Below are 20505 nucleotides of genomic sequence, written 5' to 3' on the forward strand. Positions count from 1 at the left end.
AAAATGGCATCTGTATTGCAGATAATGGTTGGGATATTTTGGGTCCAAACAGTACCCCCAGCTTTTCACAAGAGCACTTCATACACAATTTTTGAAACAGGTTATCATCTGCAAAACATTAACTAATATTGTAGTTTTTGACTTTTGAGGTAATGTGCCTGAATATGGGCAAGCATATGAATTTCAAAACTGATTAAAGTTATTACCTGGAAACAAGGTCAATCTCGAATTTGAAGAGATACTAGCATTCTTTCTCAGTAGTTCATAGACACGTTTAATAGCTGTTAGCTCTGCAACATAAGAATGAAATGATGTATGAACATATGCCAAAGGTGGTACACAGTCTGTCTTATTCATCCTTATTACAACTGGTTACATAACCCCAACGTGCCTAAAATAAACTATAGGTTAAAAATACACACTAAAAAAGCCTAGGTCATGAATGAATGAGTTCTGGAAAATTCTTTTCCTTTCTCTATGCAACATTCCACCTCCCTCTTACACACAAGCAATATCAGTTTCCTTCAGGAACTTCACAGCCCACTTCAAAATGTTTGTTATTAATTTGCAGCAACCTGCAAAGGTTTGCAAAGTTCTGTGGAGGAAACACCTCCTGATATCTAATGAAGATCTAAGTTTACACAATTTATACAACCTAATAAAATTAATTAGTTCAAATCATTTCTCCCTTCGGTCCGCAACATTGTGCCAACCTTTTGTCCTACTCTAAAGATCAAACTAACCTACATACCCTTCATGTTACTATCATCCATGATGGAGTTTAATTTGGATAAATGCAGGTATGCATTTTGGTAAAACAAGTAACAGCAGGACTTAGAGAACTAAAAGTAGGGCCTGGGTAGTATTGTAGAGCAGAGAGAGCCAAGGGATCAGGTACAAAACTCTTTGAAGTTTGCATGACATGTAGATAGGGTGGTCAAGAAGACATTTAGCATGTTTGCGTTCATTACTCAGACTTTTGAATATAAGAGTTGGGATGTCATACTGAGGTTGTGCAGGATGTTGGTGAGGTCCCTTCTGCAGTCCTACATCCAGCTCTGGTCTTCCTGTTATACAAAGGATATTACTAAACTGAAGAGGGTTCAGAAGAGATTTACTAGGATGTTACCAGGTATGGAGGTTTGAGTTATAAGGAGAGGCTGGATTTGCTGGCACTTTTTTCACTGGAGCATAGGAGGTTCAGGGTGACCTTTGAGAAATTTATGAAATTTTTAGGGGCATAGGTAAGTTGAATGACAGGTGTCTTTTCTCTAGGGTGGGGGATTTCAAAACTAGGGGGCATATTTTTATGGTGTGAGGAGAAAGGTCTTTAAAACAAATGAGGGGCAATTTTCTTTACACAGAGTGGCTCGCATGTGGAATGAACTTCCAGAGTATGTGGGTACAGTTACAATGTTTAAAAGTTTTTTAGATAAGCACACGAATAAGAAATGTTTGGAGGGATGTGGGCCAGACATATGCAAGTGGGACTAGTTTAGTTTGGGATTATGATCTGCATGGCTGGTTGGTCCAAAGGGTCTGTTTCCTTATTGCATGACTCTATAACCCCACTCTTCTGGCCTCCCTCATTAAATTTGATTCCCTGCAATCAAAAAAATCTGTTTGACTTAAATATACAATTTTCACTGATGCAACATCCACAATTCTCTGAAGCAGAGAATTTCAAAGACTCTGGAATTCATGGAATTAGAAATTGCCTTCCCATCTACCCTATCTTTATCGGTTATAATTTTATACACCTCAATCAGGTCCTGCCTCAGCCTTGTCTGCTCTATGGAAAACAACTCCCAGCCCATTTAGTCTTTCTTCATAGCTGAACTGTTCCAGCCCAGGTGACATCCTGGTAAATCTCCTCTGGAGCAAACAGACCTTTCCAATAATACAGCAACAAGAACTGCACACAGTACTTTAGCTATGGCCTAACTAAAAACAGAAATCCCCCACTGACATTATCTTATTAATTTGACTATTTTGTGATTTGTCTACATATCTGTGCTTCTCTTTCCCTGACTGTCTCAGGTTCTGTAGCATACCCCCAGTAAGGTAACTGACCTGTACATGTTTTTAAAAGTTTACCTATATGGCTTGAGGAATTTTCTAAGATATCACTCCTATACTTTGTAATAGTGAGCAGACAATCCTTCTGTGCTGTCAGCAATGTTCCTACAGCAGCAGTCATGCATTAACCCTATGTATTTACACTGTCAACTCATGCCTTACTTGCAAGGCTGCTTGCATTAAAATAGATGCTATCCACTATTTCTTAAACTGACCACATACACTCCACTTTCCAGATGGATTTGTATTTTCCACTAGGCCTGTCTAATCATCATCCCCTACTGACTGTGCACACTGTAGATCATTTCCCTACCAAATTAAGTTAAACCCCCAACAAAAGCATCAGCAAGTTACAATTCTCTCCCTACACAAGAGGACGTTACTGCCACTTCTGTTCAGGTACAATTCCTCCAAATTATCTAGATCACACCTTCCACAACATGAACCCAGTGATCCAGGAAATCTAAAGCTCTCCCTTCTGCATCAAATTTTCAGCTATTCATTCATCTGCTCTATCCATCTGTTCCAAAAATCACTAGGATCTGGCACCACAAGTATTGTTGTGATAACCTTTGATGCCTACCTCATTGGTAACTATGTCATTGCTTTTCAACCTGCTACCCAGCTCCCTAAATTCTTGTTGTAAGCAGGCAGAGAAATGAGGCCTATGTCATTGGTAACTACATGAACCACCTCTGACTGTTTATGCTCCTACATCAGAATGGTGAACAGCTATTCAGTTACATCCTTGACCTTGGCACCAGGGAGATAACACACCATCTTGGAGTCATGTCTGGCTGAGAAATGCCTCACTGTGCTCCTTACCATTAAATCTTCTAGCACTATTACCATTCTCCTCCTTTCCTAACATTCTCTCCCTCACTGGCTTTATCAAAAGGTAGCTATTATCTCACACCCTCATATCCCCTAAGTATTTCCAGCATTCTCAGTTTTAATGTCAGACTTGCTGGTTAACTCTAGAGACTCCATGAATCATAAATGCAAAAGGTTTAAATAGATAATAAGCAAGTTAACAATGTAGATGGAAACAAATAATGAAGGATCCAGACTGCCAAAGGTTAGTAGCAAGCAAAAATTTTTGAACACACAATGTCTACTAAAGGAAATTCAAAAGTTGCTGGAAAAGCTCAGCAGGTATCTGAGGATCTGTGGAGAGAAATTCAAGTTAACATATTGGGTCTGGTGACCCTTCCTCAGAGCCGGGGAAGGGTCACCAGACCCGAAACGTAAATTCTATTTTCTTTCCACAGATGCCAACAGACCTGCTGAGCTTTTCTAGCCATATCTGTTGATCTTTCTGATTTACAGCAACCGCAGTTCTTTCAGTTTTTAAATGCCTACTTAAGACTGTATGAAGCAAGGATAATATGGATATACACAGAGTCATAGAGGGGTACAGCATGGAAACAGACCCTTCGGTCCAACTCGTCCATGCCGACCAGATATCCCAAACCAATCTAGTCCCACCTGCCAGCACCCGGCTCATATCCCTCCAAACGCTTCCTACTCATATACTCATCCAAATGCCTCTTAAATGTTGCAATTGTACCAGCCTCCACCACTTCCTCTGGCAGCTCATTCCATACACGTACCACCCTCTGTGTGAAAATGTTGCCCCATATATCTTTTATATCTTTCCCCTCTCACTCTAAACCTATGCCCTCTAGTTTTGGACTCCCCCGCCCCAGAGAAAAGACTAGATATTGAATGTGAGAATTGTAACTTTAATATTAATACTACAATCTGCAGTAAAGCTTGAAGGTGTTCTGTAACTCAGCAAAGCAAGCTTTGATCCCAGTGTTAAAGTTTCTGTTAGAGTCAGAGAGATGTACAGCACAGAAACAGATCCTTCGGTCCAACTCGTCCATGCCAACCATTTATCCTAACCTAATCTAGTCCCATTTACCAGCACTTGGCCCATACCCCTCTAAACCCTTCCTATTCATATTGCCATCCAGGTGCCTTTTAAATATTGCAATTGTACCTGCTTCCATCACTTCCTCTGGCAGCACATTCCGTACACACACCAACCTCTGCGTGAGAACGTTGCCCCTTAGGTCTCTTTTAAATCTTTCCTTTCTCATATTAAAACTTATGCCCTCTAGTTCGGGCCTCCCCCACCACAGGGAAAAGACTTTATCTATTTACCCTATCCCTGCCCCTCATGACTTTACAAACCTCCATAAGGTCACCACTTAACCTCCGACTCTCCAGGGAAAACAGCTCCAGCCTATTTAGCCTCTCCCTATAGTTCAAACCCTCCAACCCTAGCAACATGCTTGTAAATCTTTTCTGAACCCTTTCAAGTTTCACAACATCTTTCTGATAGGAAGGAGACCAGAACTGCACACGGTATTCAAAAAGTGGCCTAACCAATGTCCTGTACAGTCACAGCATGACCTCCCAACTCCTATACTCAATACTCTGACCAATAAAGGAAAGCATACCAAACACCACCTTCACTATTCTATCTACCTGCGACTCGACTTTCAAGGAACAATGAACCTGCATTTCAAGGACTCTGTTCAGCAACACTCCCCAGGACCTTACCACTAAGTGTATAAATCTTGCTCTGATTTGCTTTTCCAAAATCCAGCACCTCACATTTATCTAAATTAAATTCCATCTACCACCCCTCAGCCCATCTGATCAAGATCTCATTGTACTCTGAGGCAACTACATCTCCAATTTTAGTGTCATCTGCAACTTACTAACTGTACCTCTTATGTTCACATCCAAATCATTTTTATAAATGACAAAAAATAGGGGACCCAGCACCAATCCTTGTGGCACATCACTGGTCACAGGCATCCGGTCTGAAAGGCAACCATTCACCACCACCCTCTGTCTTCGACCTTCGAGGCAGTTCTGTATTTAAATGGCTACTTCTCCCTGTATTCCACGAGACCTAACCTTGCTAACCAGTATCCCATGGTGAACCTTGTCGAATGTCTAATGATGTCCATACAGATCAATCCACTCATCAATCCTCTTTATTACTTCTTCAAAAAACTTTAAGTTCATGAGACATTATTTCCCACACACAAAGCCACGCTGACTATTCTAAAAGTCCTTACCATTCCAATTAAATGTAAATCCTGTCCCTCAGGATATCCTCCAACAACTTGGCCACTACCGATGTCAGGCTCACTGATCTAGAGTTCCCTGACTTGTCCTTACCACTCTTCTTAAATAGGGACACCACGTTAGCCAACCTCAAGTCTTTTGGCACCTCACCTGTGACAATCGATGATATACATATTTCAGCAAGGGGCCCAATCACTTCCCTAGCTTCCCACAGAGTTAGGGCGTACACCTTATCAGGATCTGGGGATTTATTGACTTTTGTGTGTTTCAAGACATCCAGCACCCCCCCCCCCCCCTCCCTCCCTCCCTCCCTCCCTCCCTCAGTATTTATGGACATTTTTCAAGATGTCACTGTCTATTTCCCCACATTCTATATCTTCCATGTCTTTCTCCACAGTAAACACTGATTATCTCCCCATCTCCTGCAGCTCCACACATAGGCTGTCTTGCTGATTTTTGAGTGGCCTTATTCTCTACCTTGTTACCCATTTGTCCTTTAATGTATTTGTAAAAATTCCTTTGATTATCCTAACCATAGCTGCTAAAGCTATCTCATGTTCCCTTTTTGCCCTCCTGCTTTTCCTCTTAAGTACACTCTTACTGCCTCCATACTCTTATAAAGATTCTCTTCATGAATGAACGATATAAACTGTTATTATCTATATTCTCGAGTCCTCTGTCAAGTACTCCTGTAACTCTGCCCTATCCCCTCTCCCTATTATTCTGGTTCGGAATCTGTTTTGCAATGCAGTGAAGTCAAAATAACATTTCAGAGCATGCAACTGAACAACTTATGAATGCCACACTTACCAGAAAACTCTTCATCTTGACCTTGGTCACCTCTATAATTCCAAACCACTAACAACACATATCGGTCCATTGCAAGGTTTGATAAGAACAGATCACCGTATGATGAACAGACGAGCTCACTGAAAGTCGGCTGGTGCGTGTTTTCTCATTTTGTGCTTCTCCAGGGCACTGCCTCGACAAACCGGCGGCCCCACAGACTTCCTGATGCCGGGTTAGGGGATGGGGATGGGGATGGGGATGGGTGTGTGTGGGGATGGGTGTGTGGGGGGTGTGGGGGGTTGACTGACCGCTGCCGAGGGCTCCCTCCCTGTTGCTCTGTTTTGTCTAACCGTCTCTCTCCATCCCCGCGTTCTCACCTCTCCCTCTGTCTGTTTTCTCTGTATACTTTATGCGCGCATTTTCTCTTATCCTCCCCGTTTTCTGTATATTCCCTCCGCCGTTATATTATATATGTGTATATGTGTGTGTGTGTGTGTGTGTGTGTGTGTGGTATTTATCTGAATATTTTTTTCCCTCCTCCGCAGACAAACTGCGCGCGCTCTCCCCGTTTCCAGGAAGTGCGTCACCCCATAAAGAGTCCGACTAGAAACCGGACCCACCGCAACTGTTTCCGGACACGCCATTCATTTATTTAATTTTTTTTTAAACTTAAGAGTTTTATAAAAAGCCCTTCCCTTGACATTCCTCTGGGTTTCACAACGTCAGTCTGGTCTGGGGATTCCGCTGCGCTGTGGAAGTCAAAGCCGTTGGGTTAAATATCAGGCGATGCGGCGGGGGGTGGGGGCGTGGTTCCTCTCCGGAAGGATTTGCGCGCCGTACCGACAAGATGTCGAGTTTCAGTAAAGCGGCTCAGGTGGGAAATGGAGACACTTTCCGGGCTCGGCAGCGGCGGGGAAAGCGGGGTCTGTGTCTGCCACTGATCGTAAACTCGGTTGGTCTGGCAAACAAGAACAGCACTTGTTGAAGGGTATTCGCTGTTGAAACGTGGGAAAGCGCAGCCCTCAGTGTGAGCACAGCAAGATCCCAGCGTGATTCCGAGAAAGTGGCCTGTTTCTGGGGTCGTAGGATGTATGCAGCATCTGTGAAGAGATTAAACAGTTCACTTTTGGAATCGGTTCCAGAAAGACCCAGGCAAGAGTGAGGATTGCAGATGCTGGAAACCAGAGTTTTTTAGATCAGAGTGGTGCTGGAAAAGCACAGCAGGTCAGGCAGCATCCGAGGAGCAGGAAAATCGACGTTTCCGGCAAAAGCCCTTCACCAGAAATAGAGGCAGGAAGCCTCCAGGGTGGAGAGATAAATGGGGGGGGTGCTGGGAAGAAGGTAACAAAGAGTGGTTTCAGGGCAGAGGGGATGACCTGGTGTTGCAGTGAGAGAGAGAGAGAGACTCACTGAGATTCTTGTGGAGAGAGGAGGAGATGCCTACCTTGATGAAGTTCTCCTCCTTCTCCCCAACCCCCCCACCACCTCCACTTCCACTTGGAGGCTTCTTGCCCGAAACGTCAATGTTCCTGCTCCTCGGATGCTGCCTGACCTGTGCTTTTCCAGCATGACTCTAATCTAAACTCTGCAAAGACCTAGTCTCCTGGGGGGGGGATATAGTTTTGGCAGGAATTGCTCATACTGAGACACTTGTTATTACCAAGAAGACTGTAAACAGATGCAAAGATGAGAATTGCCAATTGCCCAATGACTGATACTTTGCCTTCAGTGATATGACTTATTATCTTAAGTTGAAAGGAAAGCCTGATTTCAAGGTTACTAAGCCCAGTACTGCTGGAAATTAATCATCCATGCACTTCTAGCTTTCAGACTTATGTTCATCATTACTTCCCCAAGTGGAATGCTTGCTCTCCAAATCGTATTATGTGCCAAGTTATGTGACAGAATCAATCTGTCATAGATAGCCAAGGGTTTGAATGTTCTGTCATCAAGGATATCATTCTCAAATAAATTCACTCACAAAATGCTCAATCTTCACTCTGTCCAACACCCCCTCTGTACCTCAAAACAAGCTAATACCACTGTTCCCATCTGAAAGGATGGTTATAAACAAGTGATGTGCTTGAGTTTGAATTACTGTTGATTCAACTTTAGACACTGACTTTTATTTCTTCAGACAAATTGGATAGTATCAAGTAAATGTTTTCTTAGTTGAAGAAAGCTATGGACAGCAAATGTATTTTTTTTAGATTAGATTACTTAGTGTGGAAGCAGGCTCTTCGGCCCAACAAGTCCACACCGACCCACAACCCACCCAGACCCATTCCCTTACGTTTACCCCTGCCCCTAACACTACAGACAATTTAGCATAGCCAATTCACCTAACCTGCACATTTTTGGACTGTGGGAGGAAACCGGAGCACTCTGAGGAGACACGGGGAGAATGTGCAAACTCCACACACAGTTGCCTGAGGCAGGAATTGAACCTGGGCCTCTGGTGCTGTGAGGCAGCAGTGCTAACTATCATGCCACCGTGCTGCCTGACAGCAAACACGTAAAGGTATATTTATATTAAAATGATGAGATGCACCAAAATGGGTGACATTATTACAACATCTCTGAAAGAGTTTCTTAGGGTAGATGTTTCTAACAATCTGTGTAGAGATATTATCGCACATCTCTAGAACAGGCAGAACTTGAACGCAGGCTTCCTGGCTCAGTGTAGAGACAGTCAACTGGACCAGAAGAGCCCTGAGTTCCTCAGGGTAGTAGCCTGAGCCCAACCATTTTCAGCAGTTCATCAATGACCTTCCCACCATCATAAGGTCAGAAGTGGCAATTTGTGCTGACGATTGCATAATATTCAGACTTGGGGTGATGGGTAGCAAATAAAGTTTGTGCTATACAACTACCAGATAATAACCATCTCCAAAAAGAGAGAATCTAACATTGCCCCTTGACATTCATTGGTGTTAATATCACTGAATCCCCCACAATCACCAACCTGGGGGATGTCATTGACTAGAAACAGCTGAACTAGTCATGTAAATAGGTCACTACAAGAGCAAGTCCGAGGCTAGGAATACTGCAGTGAGTAACTCACCACCTGATTTCCCCCAAAACCTGTCCACCATCTACAAGACAGGAATGTGATGGAATACTCTACACTTGACTGGATGACTGCAGCTCCAACAGTACTCCAGAGACTTGATATCATCTTGAATAAAGCAGCTCACATGATTGGCACTGTATTCCAAACATCGATTCCCACCAATAGTAGCAGTGTGTCTACAAGATGAACTGTAATAACTCACCCAGCCTCTTTAGACAGCACATTCCATAGCCAAGACCACTTCCATCTAGAAGAACAAGGGCAGTGATTATTGGGTGCTTCAGTGTTAATGGGTCAATATCCTGGAACATTTCTCTCCCCAGCCACCTCCCCCCCCCAAACCCTCAACATCACTGTTGGGCTGCAGGAATTCAAGAAGGCAGCTCACTATCTCTTTGAAGGCAACTAGGGATAGGTAATACATTCACACCCCGTGAATTAATTTTTTTTTAAAAATCAATAATCAATTGATACAATAAATGAAACTTAATAGATCTGGCATTGGTATTTTCTCAACAGGAATGAAATACTAAAGAAATTACAATCTTTAATTTTTCGGGTATTTCATTCCTGTTGCGAATATTGTATTTTCTCACAGTGATGGAATTCTGACATGAATCAGTCATATAAGCCTCTGAATCAGGCTGGAACTCCTTAGCAAAAAGAATAACAAGAGCTTTCATTTCTATGTGAGCTTCAGATAAAGTCTTCATCAAAGAGAGATGTTTTTAGCAGTGCTTTAAAGAAGGCGAGAGAAGTAGAGAGACTTGTGGAAAGAATTTCAGTGCTGGGAGGTTCTGCCTCAGCAGGTTCTTTCACGAGGGGTGGGTTCTGTTTCAGAATTTCAAACTTTACCATTCATTGTGTGATCCACCAAGGTAATGTTCTTACATCTTCAAATTAAAACTATGGCAACTTGCTGGAAAAAATAAGGTAGAATAAACAAGGAGAAGGCTGATCGTGGAAGCACTGCAGAAATTTTGAGATCGGCAGGGTTACTCCTACGTAGCATTCAAATACATTTATCCTGTTTTTTAGAGCACTTTGGCAGGGAAAGAAATTATATACAGTCCTTTAACCAGAATTACGTGTAACTGACTACTTGGTCATGTTTGTTGTACAGCTATGAAGAATGTGAAGTTAACACTGATCTAGTACATTTATCTGCTTAGACAATTGGCCTGGTTGTCCAGTAATTTTTATTTACATTTGTTCGTATGATGCTGGCATCACTAACTAGGATGACATTGAATTCCTATCCCTTATTGCCCTGAAGGAGGTGATGGTGAGCTGCCTTCTTAAACTGTTGGCAGTGTTGGGTTTTGGGACACACATAATACGGTTAGGTCAGGAATTCCAGGACTTTTCCCCATGGAAGGTGAAAGAACAAGGATATAGTTCCAAGTTTGGGTGGCTTGTGGCTTGGAAGGATAGGTAGTGGTTTTCCATGTATCTGCTGTCCTTGTCCTTCTTGGATGATCGAGGGCACAGACTTGAAAGGTACTGTTGAAGGAGCTTTGGTGAGTTCCTACAGTGCACCTTATAGATGGTATGCTCGGCAGCTACTGTGCATTGGTGGTGAAGCAAGTGAATCTTGAATATGGTGGATGAGGTTCCAGCCGGGTGATTACTTTGCCCTGGTCAGTGTCCTGCTTTTGAGTTTCTAGCCTCTGACTTGCTCTCGTTGTCACAGTATTTATGTGGCTACAAATTCTGATAAATAGTAATCCTAAGATGTTGATAATGGTGGATTTAGGAATGGTGATTTTAGTACTGGCAGTGGTGATACAATCATTAATTCTTTTTATACAGTATTAGATAGACTGATGCTTGAGTCATAGAGAAGTTGATACGTTATCTCTGTTTCTCTCTCCTCAGATGCTGCCGGATCTGTGGAGTTTTCAGTAGATTATTGCAGTCAAGAGAATCAATGTTTACTGGGTATAAATGGAAATGTGGAATTCGAAATCCAAAAACATCAACAATGATCTTATTGAATGATTGGGTAGACCCAAGGGGTTAAATAGTCCATTCCTGCTCTTATTTTGCATATTCATATGTTTGCAATCTGCTTGAATTTCAATAAGTGATGGTTAGATTCTCGTTGGAAGTAGTAATGATCTGGCCTTTTTATGGCATAATACTCCTTGCCAGTTATCAGCTAAAGCCTGAATATTGTCAAATTCTTGCTGCATTTGAACATGGTCTGCTTCAGCATCTGGGGAGTGGTGAATGGTGCTGAACACTGTACGTTTATTAACAAACATCTGCACTCCTAACACTATGATGGAGGGGAGGTCATTGATGAAGCACCTAAAGATGGTTGGCCTAGGACAGTACCCTGAGGAACTCCTGCAGTGATATCATGGACCTGATAGGTCAACAGCCATCTTCCCTTAAGCAATGTGTGACTCTAAGCAGCAGTCAGTGTTCTGTCTGATTCCCATTGACTCTGGTTTAGCTAGAACTCCTTAATACTATACTTAATCAAATGTGGCCTTGACATCAGCTCCCACCTCTTCTCTGTAGCTCAGCTGTCTTGTCTATGTTTGGATCAAGGCTATAAATGCAGTCAGGAACTGAGTGGCCTGGGCAAATCCCACACTGAGTGTCAATGAGCTTTACCAGTTGATCAGACTATCAGTGACACCTTCCACCACTTTACTGATGATCAAGAGTACAATGCCTAGGTTAGATTTGTCCAGCATATAATGCATAGGGCATACCTGAGCAATTTTCCATATTGTTGGGTCAATGTCAGTGTTGAGGTTTTTGGAAGAGCTTAATTTTGGGACTCCACTAGTTCAGGAGCACTTGCCTTCAATACTGTTGCCAGAATGTTGTCAGGGCCCATAGCTTTTGCAGTATCTGATGCATCCAGCCATTTCTCAGTATTACATAGGATGAATCAAAATTTCAAATTGATTGAAAACTGGCATCCATGATGTTGGTGACCCCAGGAGGAGGCCAAGGTGGATAATCCATTTGGCACTTCTGACTGAAGATGAACACATACTACAGCCTTACCTTTACACTCTGACACCGATGTGTGCTTGCTGAGCTGTGGTCCAGCACTTGTAAAATGTATGCACAGGCTTTCTGATGCACTTAGCCTTAAATGATTCAATCATTGATTCTGCCATGTAACTAGCTTTAAAACTTTGATGATCACCAGTTTGCCATTCGAACAGGTTCAGATTGATTTGCACCAGAGAAATACATTGGATATGCTAAAACACTGCAAGGCAAGTTATGTTAAAGTATGAAACAAATAAATTATTAAAGCCCATAAAGATTTAATTAATGAATAACCTTGTCATTTGGTCTCAGTTTGGGTTAAAATTGTATCCTTTGTGACTTTTGATAGTTGTTCCAGTATGTTGTCGCTGTCATTTCTTTTATTTGTGCAAATTGTAGATTTTATTTACTTTCTTTATGGCAATGGAGATATCTTTTTGTAGACCATTTGATGATGGCCACAACTGAATGTAGTCAACTCTCAACAGGGAGCAATACTCCTGGTTCACTGCAATACTGCTTGTCTCAGTTAGTACTTCACTCATAATTTGCACTAGAGATTGTTGGCATTATTTAACTATTAAATGGTATAGGACAGAAGATGGCCAATTAACCCATATTGCTGATCCTTAGAAAAAGCTATTCATTTAGTGCCATTCCCTGATCTTCCACCTTGCCCTGATTTTTTTTCTCCTTTTCATGTGTATATCTAATTCCTGTTGAAAGTTGCCACTGCATTTGATTCCATTATATACACGAGAGCCATGGCTCACTGTGTAAACTCTCGTCTCCAGGTCAGCAGAGTGTGCTCAAGTCTCTGGAGTGGACTCGAGTCAATACTCCAGCTTGATCCTCCAGTATTGGATGTGCAGACTTCTGGATGAGATGGTAAACCCCAAAGCCCTGTTTGTCTGTGCAGGAGGATATAAAAGATACCACGGCCAAATCTTCCAAAGAAGACCAGGAGAGTTCTCCCCCAAGTCACAGGCAATATTTATATCCCAACCAACACAAAGCATACAGGTTATCTAGTCTTGATCATGCTGTGTGGAATCTTGCTATGTGCATAGTGATTCCTCAATGAAAAAAGTGATTAAACTGCAAGTATTAGCTGCAAAGATATATCCTGAGGTTGTGGTATGTACTGTAGAAAAGCAAGCCTTTCTTTTAGGCAGCGTATTCCAGAGCATAATGATTTTATAGAAATTATTATTATTTTCCCTGTGGTTCTTTTGTCACTCACCTTAAATACCTGTATATTACTCACATCGCTGACATTGAACTGCATCTTCCTTATTTGTCCTATCAAAACTTTTGTATTGAATCCTCCAATCCCTGTAACCTGAGAGAAAGTCAAAAAAACAGGCCATTTAGCCCACCGTGTCTGTGCTGACCACCAAACACCAAATCTCACCAATCACATTTACCTGCACTTAGTCCACAACCTACTCTGCCCGCATTTTAAGTATTCGTCCAGATGTTTCTTACATGTTGTGAGAGTACGGCATTTGCCATTGCTCTGCCTCATTTGGCAACTTATCAATATCAGACAGCAGCCTGAGCTCGTTCTCCTAACCATCAAAAATGCCACCAAATTTTGTAGCCTTCTCCACTCTGAGATGAAAGCTAGCTACTTCAGTCTCTCAACTTAACTGAAGTTCCTCATCCCCAACAGCATTCTAGTAAATCTTCCAGGCCTTGATATCTCTCCTAAAGTTCCCAGAACTAGATACAACTTTCAGCTGAGACCCCATCAGGTTTAACATCTCATCCATTATTATGGTCAATAATTTTGTTATGATGTGAATTATATCTTACCTGCTTGAAACCTCCTCCTTTCTTTGTGTTCCAGCAATGGGCTTCCTTTTCAAAAATTTGGTATTTGATTGATGCCAAGATGCAGCCACCTGGAAAGATTGCAACAATGTGTTCAGTCAGGCTACAGGGAAAACATAAGCCTATCTACCATGCACTGAGTAAGTACACAAAATCTTTGCAGTCTTCCTGAATGGAATCTTACATTTAAGACTTTTACATTTACATTTGAGATTTGATTGACAGCGAGGGTAATTGGAATTCTGCACTGCCAATGATCCAGGTAGTGCTGATCCAGAGCAACAAAACCTGCTAATCTCTTTGGGTAACGCTCAGATTTGGAGAAATACTCTCCATCAGTATATTGTGATCCTTTAATGGAGCTGGTCAACATTTCCAAATAAGGGCTCATATTTGGTTCATTGCTTCACTGAATGAGCCACAATGAAAGCAATTTGTCAATTTTCCCCGCAAACCTGCTTTAAGTTTATTAAATCTTTACACAAAAATGCAGCACTGTGATAATTCTTAAATAATCTGGGGGAAAATCTCGTGCAGCTGATTTAGTAATTACTTACCCCTGCTCCATGAAATGTGATATGAGGTCAAATTCAAACCTGGGATTAATTACCAAAAACTCTCTTCAGTTGAGATAAAGTTGATAAAGAGCTATGCTTTAGAAATAAGTTTATTTGTTTTGTAAGCTGTGATCACTCCAGGCATGCAGTAAATGAAATCATAAGTGAAAAACTGAGTGTAATATTTAACTGTTGCCACTAGATGGTAGCATGATTCCACTTGGAAGTTTGCTGCAATAAAAATGCCTTATACCTTTATCACATGAGTTTTAAAATTCCTTCTAGGTCTTGTTCTCCCAAACTTTGTAACTTCCTCCAACCTGTAAATGTCTAAAAATTCCAAATTCCTCTAATTCTGATCTCTTAGGCACTCCCTATTTTAAATAGTGACCATTGGTAGCCATGTCTTTTGCTGCTAATTTCTGGAGTTCTTTCCCTCAAGCCTCTTTTTCTCTTTGATAGTTTGGAGTCTGGCATTCTTTTGTTGGTGCTGGTGAACGCAAAATGAAAAACTCCGTCAGCACATTCTTCTTTTCAGTCTTTATCACTAGACAACAACTGTTGTGATACTTCCAGTCCCCTTTGAAAATCCCTTATGCTGCACACACTTGGCCAATAAACAGCACCCTAACGTAGTTGTACATGACAGCATTGCATGGTGTTACATTTCATTGCATTAGAGTAGAGGCCAAAATGACAACTAGAAATGGGTGCTTTTGGAGATTTGTGAGGTTTTTCCAGCAAATTATTGTTGTTGGACAAGCCACATGATAAGTAAACATATCGACAAGCATCTTTAACATTTCAGCTCGCATCATTATTATAATACCCCATCCTGTTATTTTCCACAGTTGGGAATTTTTATTCGGAACTCCCCATCTCCGCTATTACTAACACCCAATTTTAAACAAAACTAACATTGCAAATTGAGCAGTTTGAGATGGCTAACTCCTGTTACTCATAGTTTCAATATATATTTATTCATACTGTATACACAGACAAGTGGCATTGTTTCAAACAGGAAATGCTGAAGAAACTCCGAGATCTAGCAGCCTCCATGGAGGGAGAAACAGAGTTAACATTGAGTTCTTCATTTTGGAAGACGAGTCATGCTGGATTCAAAGACTAGTTTTGTTTCTCTCTCCACAGATGCTGTCAGGCCTGCTGAATATCTCCAACATTTTCTGTGTTTGTTTCAGAAATCCAGCATATTCAATTGCCTTTATATATAGAATTATGTATAGAATCCCTACAGTGTGGAAACAGGCCCCTTGGCCCAACAAGTCCACATTGACCCTCCAATGAGTGTCCCAACCAGATCTATTCCCCCTGACTAATGCACCTAACTGACACATCCCTGAACATTATGGGGTAATTAACATGGCCAATTCACCTAATCAGCACATCTTTGGACTGAGAGAAACTGGAGCAAACCCACACAGACACGGGGAGAATGTGCAGACTCCACACAGACAGTCACCCGAGGCTGGAATTGAACCTGGGTCCCTGGCGCTGTCAGGCAGCAGTGCTAACCACTGAGCCACTGTGCCACTTTATTCTGCAACTCCTTCAAAATTGCTGTTTATTATCATCATTTTGCTGTCTCCTTATGATATTGAATTACTTAAAGGAGGCAAGAGATTTTGTTTATCCTGTGTTCTGATTGAGGTGACAGCCATTCTGGGCTCAGCCTACAATTTGCAGTTTCCATGGATCCACAACTGCATTGAAAGGTCACTCAGGACAAAAATCATAGAATCCCTACAGCATGGAAACAGGTCATTTGGTCCATCAAGTCCACACTGACCCTCCGAAGGGTGTCCCAGCTGGACTCATTCTCCTACCCTATTACTCAACATTTTCACCTAACCTACACATCCCTGAACATAATTGGACAATTTAGCATGGCCAATTCACCTAACCTGCCCACCTTTGGATTGCGGGAGGAAATGAGAGCATCCAGCGGAAACCCACGCAGACATGGGAAGAATGTGCAAACTCTACACAGACAGTCGCCCAAGGCTGGAATCGAGCCTGAGTCTCTGGTGCTGTGAGGCAGCAGTGCTCCTGTGCTGCCGTTTGTAAGGAAGAAGTGACAACTTTTATCTTCTCCAGCTAACTGAGAAGGGGTTGGGAAATAATCTCAGCAGTGATGTAGACATTTGTATAGCTCTGAGTGTAAACCATGGTTGCACTCCTTTTGCAGGTGATATCTGTTTATCGTTATGCTGTATCCTCCTCACTCGGTCTGAACATTCAAAGGAAACCTGCCTTCTCAGTTAGACCGTAAAATTTTAATTCCAGCATAGGCATTCATTACACATAGGCTTTCTGCACATTTCAAGTTTCAAACCTTTTACTGTCAACCATGGCTCATTGGGTAGCACGCACACTCTGAGGTTATGAGGGGGTTATGAGTTCAAGTCCCTCTCCAAGATTTCAAAACTCCATAACAACACTCTGGAGTGTCAGAATAATGTCAGGGTGCCCTGTTTTAAGATGGGACATTAAAGCAAGGCCTTATCTGCTGTCTTATGATTCTCTGGTACCATTTTCAAGAAGAGAATGGATTTTTTTCCAGGTGCGATGGCCAGTCTTTATCCTTCACTCAACATCATAGATTCCCTTGGTTATTATCGCTTTGCTGTTGTGGGAGATTGCTGTACATATATCAGTTGCCATGTTTCTCGCATTACCATAGTGAATGCATTTCAAAAATGTTGCTCATTGGCTGTCGAGTGCAGGAGGAGTTTGTGAAAGGTGCTGTAGAAATGTAAATCTTTTTAAGTTTAATGATGAAAGCATAGTTTAACCTGACTAAAGGATACCTGGTCACAAGAAGGTGTGTTATATTTTTGAAATGTTTCCAAGTGGAATTCCAGCTGGTTTCAATATTTCAGTTGAGCAGCCTGAATTGATAAGCTCAAAAGCAAGTTTGAAAAAGTATGTGGTACAGGCATTCTCCAAGCTTCACCCCTGTTGTCATGAGGTTGATGTAAAACATGCACCAGGTCTGCATTTTGTTTTGTCAAGAATATATTCAGCAAGTTATTTGAAGACTAATGGCTGAAATTTGTTGCAAAAGAATGATATTGATGCTACTTGTGCTTGTTGTAATTCAAGTCTAAGTCAGGAAGCAATGTCCAGCATCAACAAAGACGTTGTCGAATTTGATTAAACCGCAAAAACTTGGCTATGCTTATCTCATCAATAGACTCTGTTGAAATGCATGGAACACACCTAATAGTTCTCTTTCATATCCTTTTAAATGTAAGTAAAATGTAAATGTTGTGGCAAGTTTTAGTTATGTTTGAACAACCTCTAAAAACTAACTCCTGTATATGTGTGGAGTCTCATTCTTTCAGGTTTTAATAATTCTTGGAGATTTTTTTAAAAACATTTTTATTCACTTTTGTTTCTGTCATCTTTTTCTCTCTATCCCATCTTTATTTGCCTGTCTACTTTCTGGACATGATTTGATATTAAATCATATGTTCAAACTTGCACATTGTGATTCTGATTTTGTTCTGCTCAATAATGATTCTTCAGTCTGATTGATCAGGGAAATACAGTTCCTTGCCCTGTTCACACAGATTGTAGATCCTCTATAGGAGAGACTGTATCAATTGGCTATGTACACTGCAGTGTACACTCCCACAGAAGCCCTGTGAGATAGCATAAGAGCGATGAATGGCTGATGACATTTATTCATGACAGCATGTAATATTTACTTAAATGCCAGATCTAACATTCAAAAGTGCCTAAACATTTTGTCAAGACATACGTAGAACATCAAGTAGCAGAATTAAGCAATTAAAAAACTTTAAGTCTTTTTAAACAAATACGTTGATGTTGAGTGTTAATATGATAATAAATGGTTAAAACCATGTTGGTGATGTACATGAACTTATTCAAACTTTAGAATTAATGTATGACATCAACAGGTCAAATATGTTACAAGTATCAAGTCTCGGGTTGCCCAAAGTTATGTATTTTTTCTTTAATTAAGTAAAAGAATGTTTAAGCAATGCTGATGTGCTGTCAGTAGATAGTGCAAATGTGCTTCTAAAGACATCTGTTGGTGGTAAATGGATACCATTCTGTACAACCCTCTCAATATAAGCTGTCCTAATATTTTGTTTTATGAAAGAACCAACTCAGTTTGCACCCAGTATTAGGAGAACACTGTGGTGTTAGTAATCTGATTAACTCTCAAGTCTCACATTATGTCTCATACATATTTGAGTCTAATCTAGAGAACCTAGATTTGTCAACACATGGTCACAATTACTTAGACTGAAGGTCTGTGGGGCTCCATTCATTAAAATCTCTCAACTATGTCATTCAATATGATTGATGTGGTAAAACATCACTGCAAAGAATTTTGTTTCAGTTTAAACAAAGATTCTGTGTTTCCAGAACAGGTTTTTGATGGTTGCGTTATTTTTCAAACGTGTCTCTCTATGAAATCCAGCACTGCAGCTGTCATCTGATAAGCCGTGATTTGCAGAGACATCCACTTGACATGACCAGGAGGGATTATTAGTCCAGTTTCTCTGGCTTCTTTTAGAAAAGTATGGTAGACGCTATTAATTGTGAAAACTTAACAATCCAGAGAAACTTTTCTCAATAACATCACTCTTACAAAGTGGACAAATTCATGTTTCCATGTGTCAGAAACCTACGTTTACACAACCTTGAACATACGCATTAGAATTGCTCTATAATTCCTTTGCCAAAATTGCAGGCGCATCCCACTCTGTTTTTCAGAAGTGCAGAATTATATCTGAGTTGGTTTCTTGGCGAGAGAGCCCATGGTAAACCTTGCTGCCCTGATGCTAATTTAAGTATTGAAGTTGCTAATTATGAATATTGAATTTGTGCATATTGTTACTTTATACAGTTGTCAATTGGGGTAGAACTAAAAAAAACTATACACCAGATGTTAGGTAAATTGACGTGCGTGATGACATTCTCAATTTACAAACATCTTGCAGTAACATTTATAGAACATAACAAAAGTAATTTTCACTTTTAACATCCTGGTAAATGTCCATTCTGTGCATTGTGGTGATGTTTGTTTTGTGAGCTGTTCGGTATTTTCAAAACTTTTCATACATTAAGTTATCTTTAAAAGTTATGTATTTCCGTTTTAAAAATACTGTTTTTAATGAATAATCTCTCTTTGGCTGCATTTTTTCCCAAACAGCACTGACTTTTTGCACTGAGTTGTCAGCTAAAGATAAATTTTGAATGGGCCACAATACATTTCAGTACTGTATTACAAATGAGTGCCAAAGGCAATGGCAGTCTGAGAAAAAATTATCCATTTGCTTTCTTGGTGGCAGTTTCACTATGCCTATGGCAAACAGGGAATAGGGAATACTCTTGTCTATAGTCTACGCTCCCCATTTTCTGACTTATAGGGGTTTTTTTTTCAAATAGAAATCCTTCAAACAAGAAGTAACACATAATAACAACTTGCATTTTTGTGATATCTATAACATAGTTAAATATTTCTAGGTATCCCATGGGAGTGCTATGATAAGCATTTGATAATGAGCCAAATAAGGAAGTATTATTACATGTGACCAAAAGCTTATTTAAAGAGTATCTTAAAGTGGGAAAGATATGTAGAAAAGTTTAGGCACCAAATTCCAAGGCTTGAGATCTTGGCAACAAAACCTTCAATTAGGATGGTTGTAGAAACCCACTGCCCTTAATCCGATAATGTTTTAAGTTGTTGAACATAAATTACTTTAATTTTTCAGCAGAAAAGCTGTTTGTTTCTAAATGACTGCTGTCAGAAAGTGTCAGGGCCAAAACTAAGCAGTTGGCAACTTGGAAGTGCATTTGTGAGTGCGTTAGGGTAAAATTTGTTTCAGGGCTGATACAGATGGAAGAAGTTGGGAGATGTGTGCGATGAGGTATAAGAAGTAGTATTGGAAATGGCCTTATCAATAGCCAAGATCATGTGAGTTGAGATCCACATGAGACAATGAGGCTGATGGGTATTTCTGCTAAACGGTCACAAATCTGAAATGT

General features: G+C 40.8%; 2 protein-coding genes across 5 annotated transcripts in view; one reads left to right on the forward strand and one right to left on the reverse strand.

The window, feature by feature from the left end:
• Positions 1-6569, reverse strand: part of mtbp (MDM2 binding protein) — a 75626-nt gene extending 69057 nt beyond the window's left edge. For both annotated transcript variants that reach the window (XM_072570936.1, XM_072570935.1), the window contains exons 1-2: positions 5998-6569; positions 207-290 (exon numbers count right to left, since the gene is read on the reverse strand). In XM_072570936.1, the coding sequence (XP_072427037.1) occupies positions 207-290; positions 5998-6067 (154 nt within the window). In that variant the 5' untranslated portion in view covers positions 6068-6569. The remainder of the gene's footprint in view (positions 1-206; positions 291-5997) is intronic.
• Positions 6570-6735: 166 nt separating this feature from the next.
• mrpl13 (mitochondrial ribosomal protein L13) overlaps positions 6736-20505 on the forward strand; it is an 88558-nt gene continuing 74788 nt past the window's right edge. For 2 of the 3 annotated variants that reach the window (XM_072570938.1, XM_072570939.1), the window contains exons 1-2: positions 6736-6850; positions 13920-14043. In XM_072570938.1, the coding sequence (XP_072427039.1) occupies positions 6824-6850; positions 13920-14043 (151 nt within the window). In that variant the 5' untranslated portion in view covers positions 6736-6823. Of the gene's footprint in view, positions 6851-6871; positions 7129-13919; positions 14044-20505 lie in introns of those variants that run through there. The other variant, XM_072570941.1, reaches the window with a different exon arrangement.

This window comes from Chiloscyllium punctatum, chromosome 5 (assembly GCF_047496795.1).
Source record: "Chiloscyllium punctatum isolate Juve2018m chromosome 5, sChiPun1.3, whole genome shotgun sequence".
In the NCBI taxonomy this organism is placed as follows: Eukaryota; Metazoa; Chordata; class Chondrichthyes; order Orectolobiformes; family Hemiscylliidae; genus Chiloscyllium; species Chiloscyllium punctatum.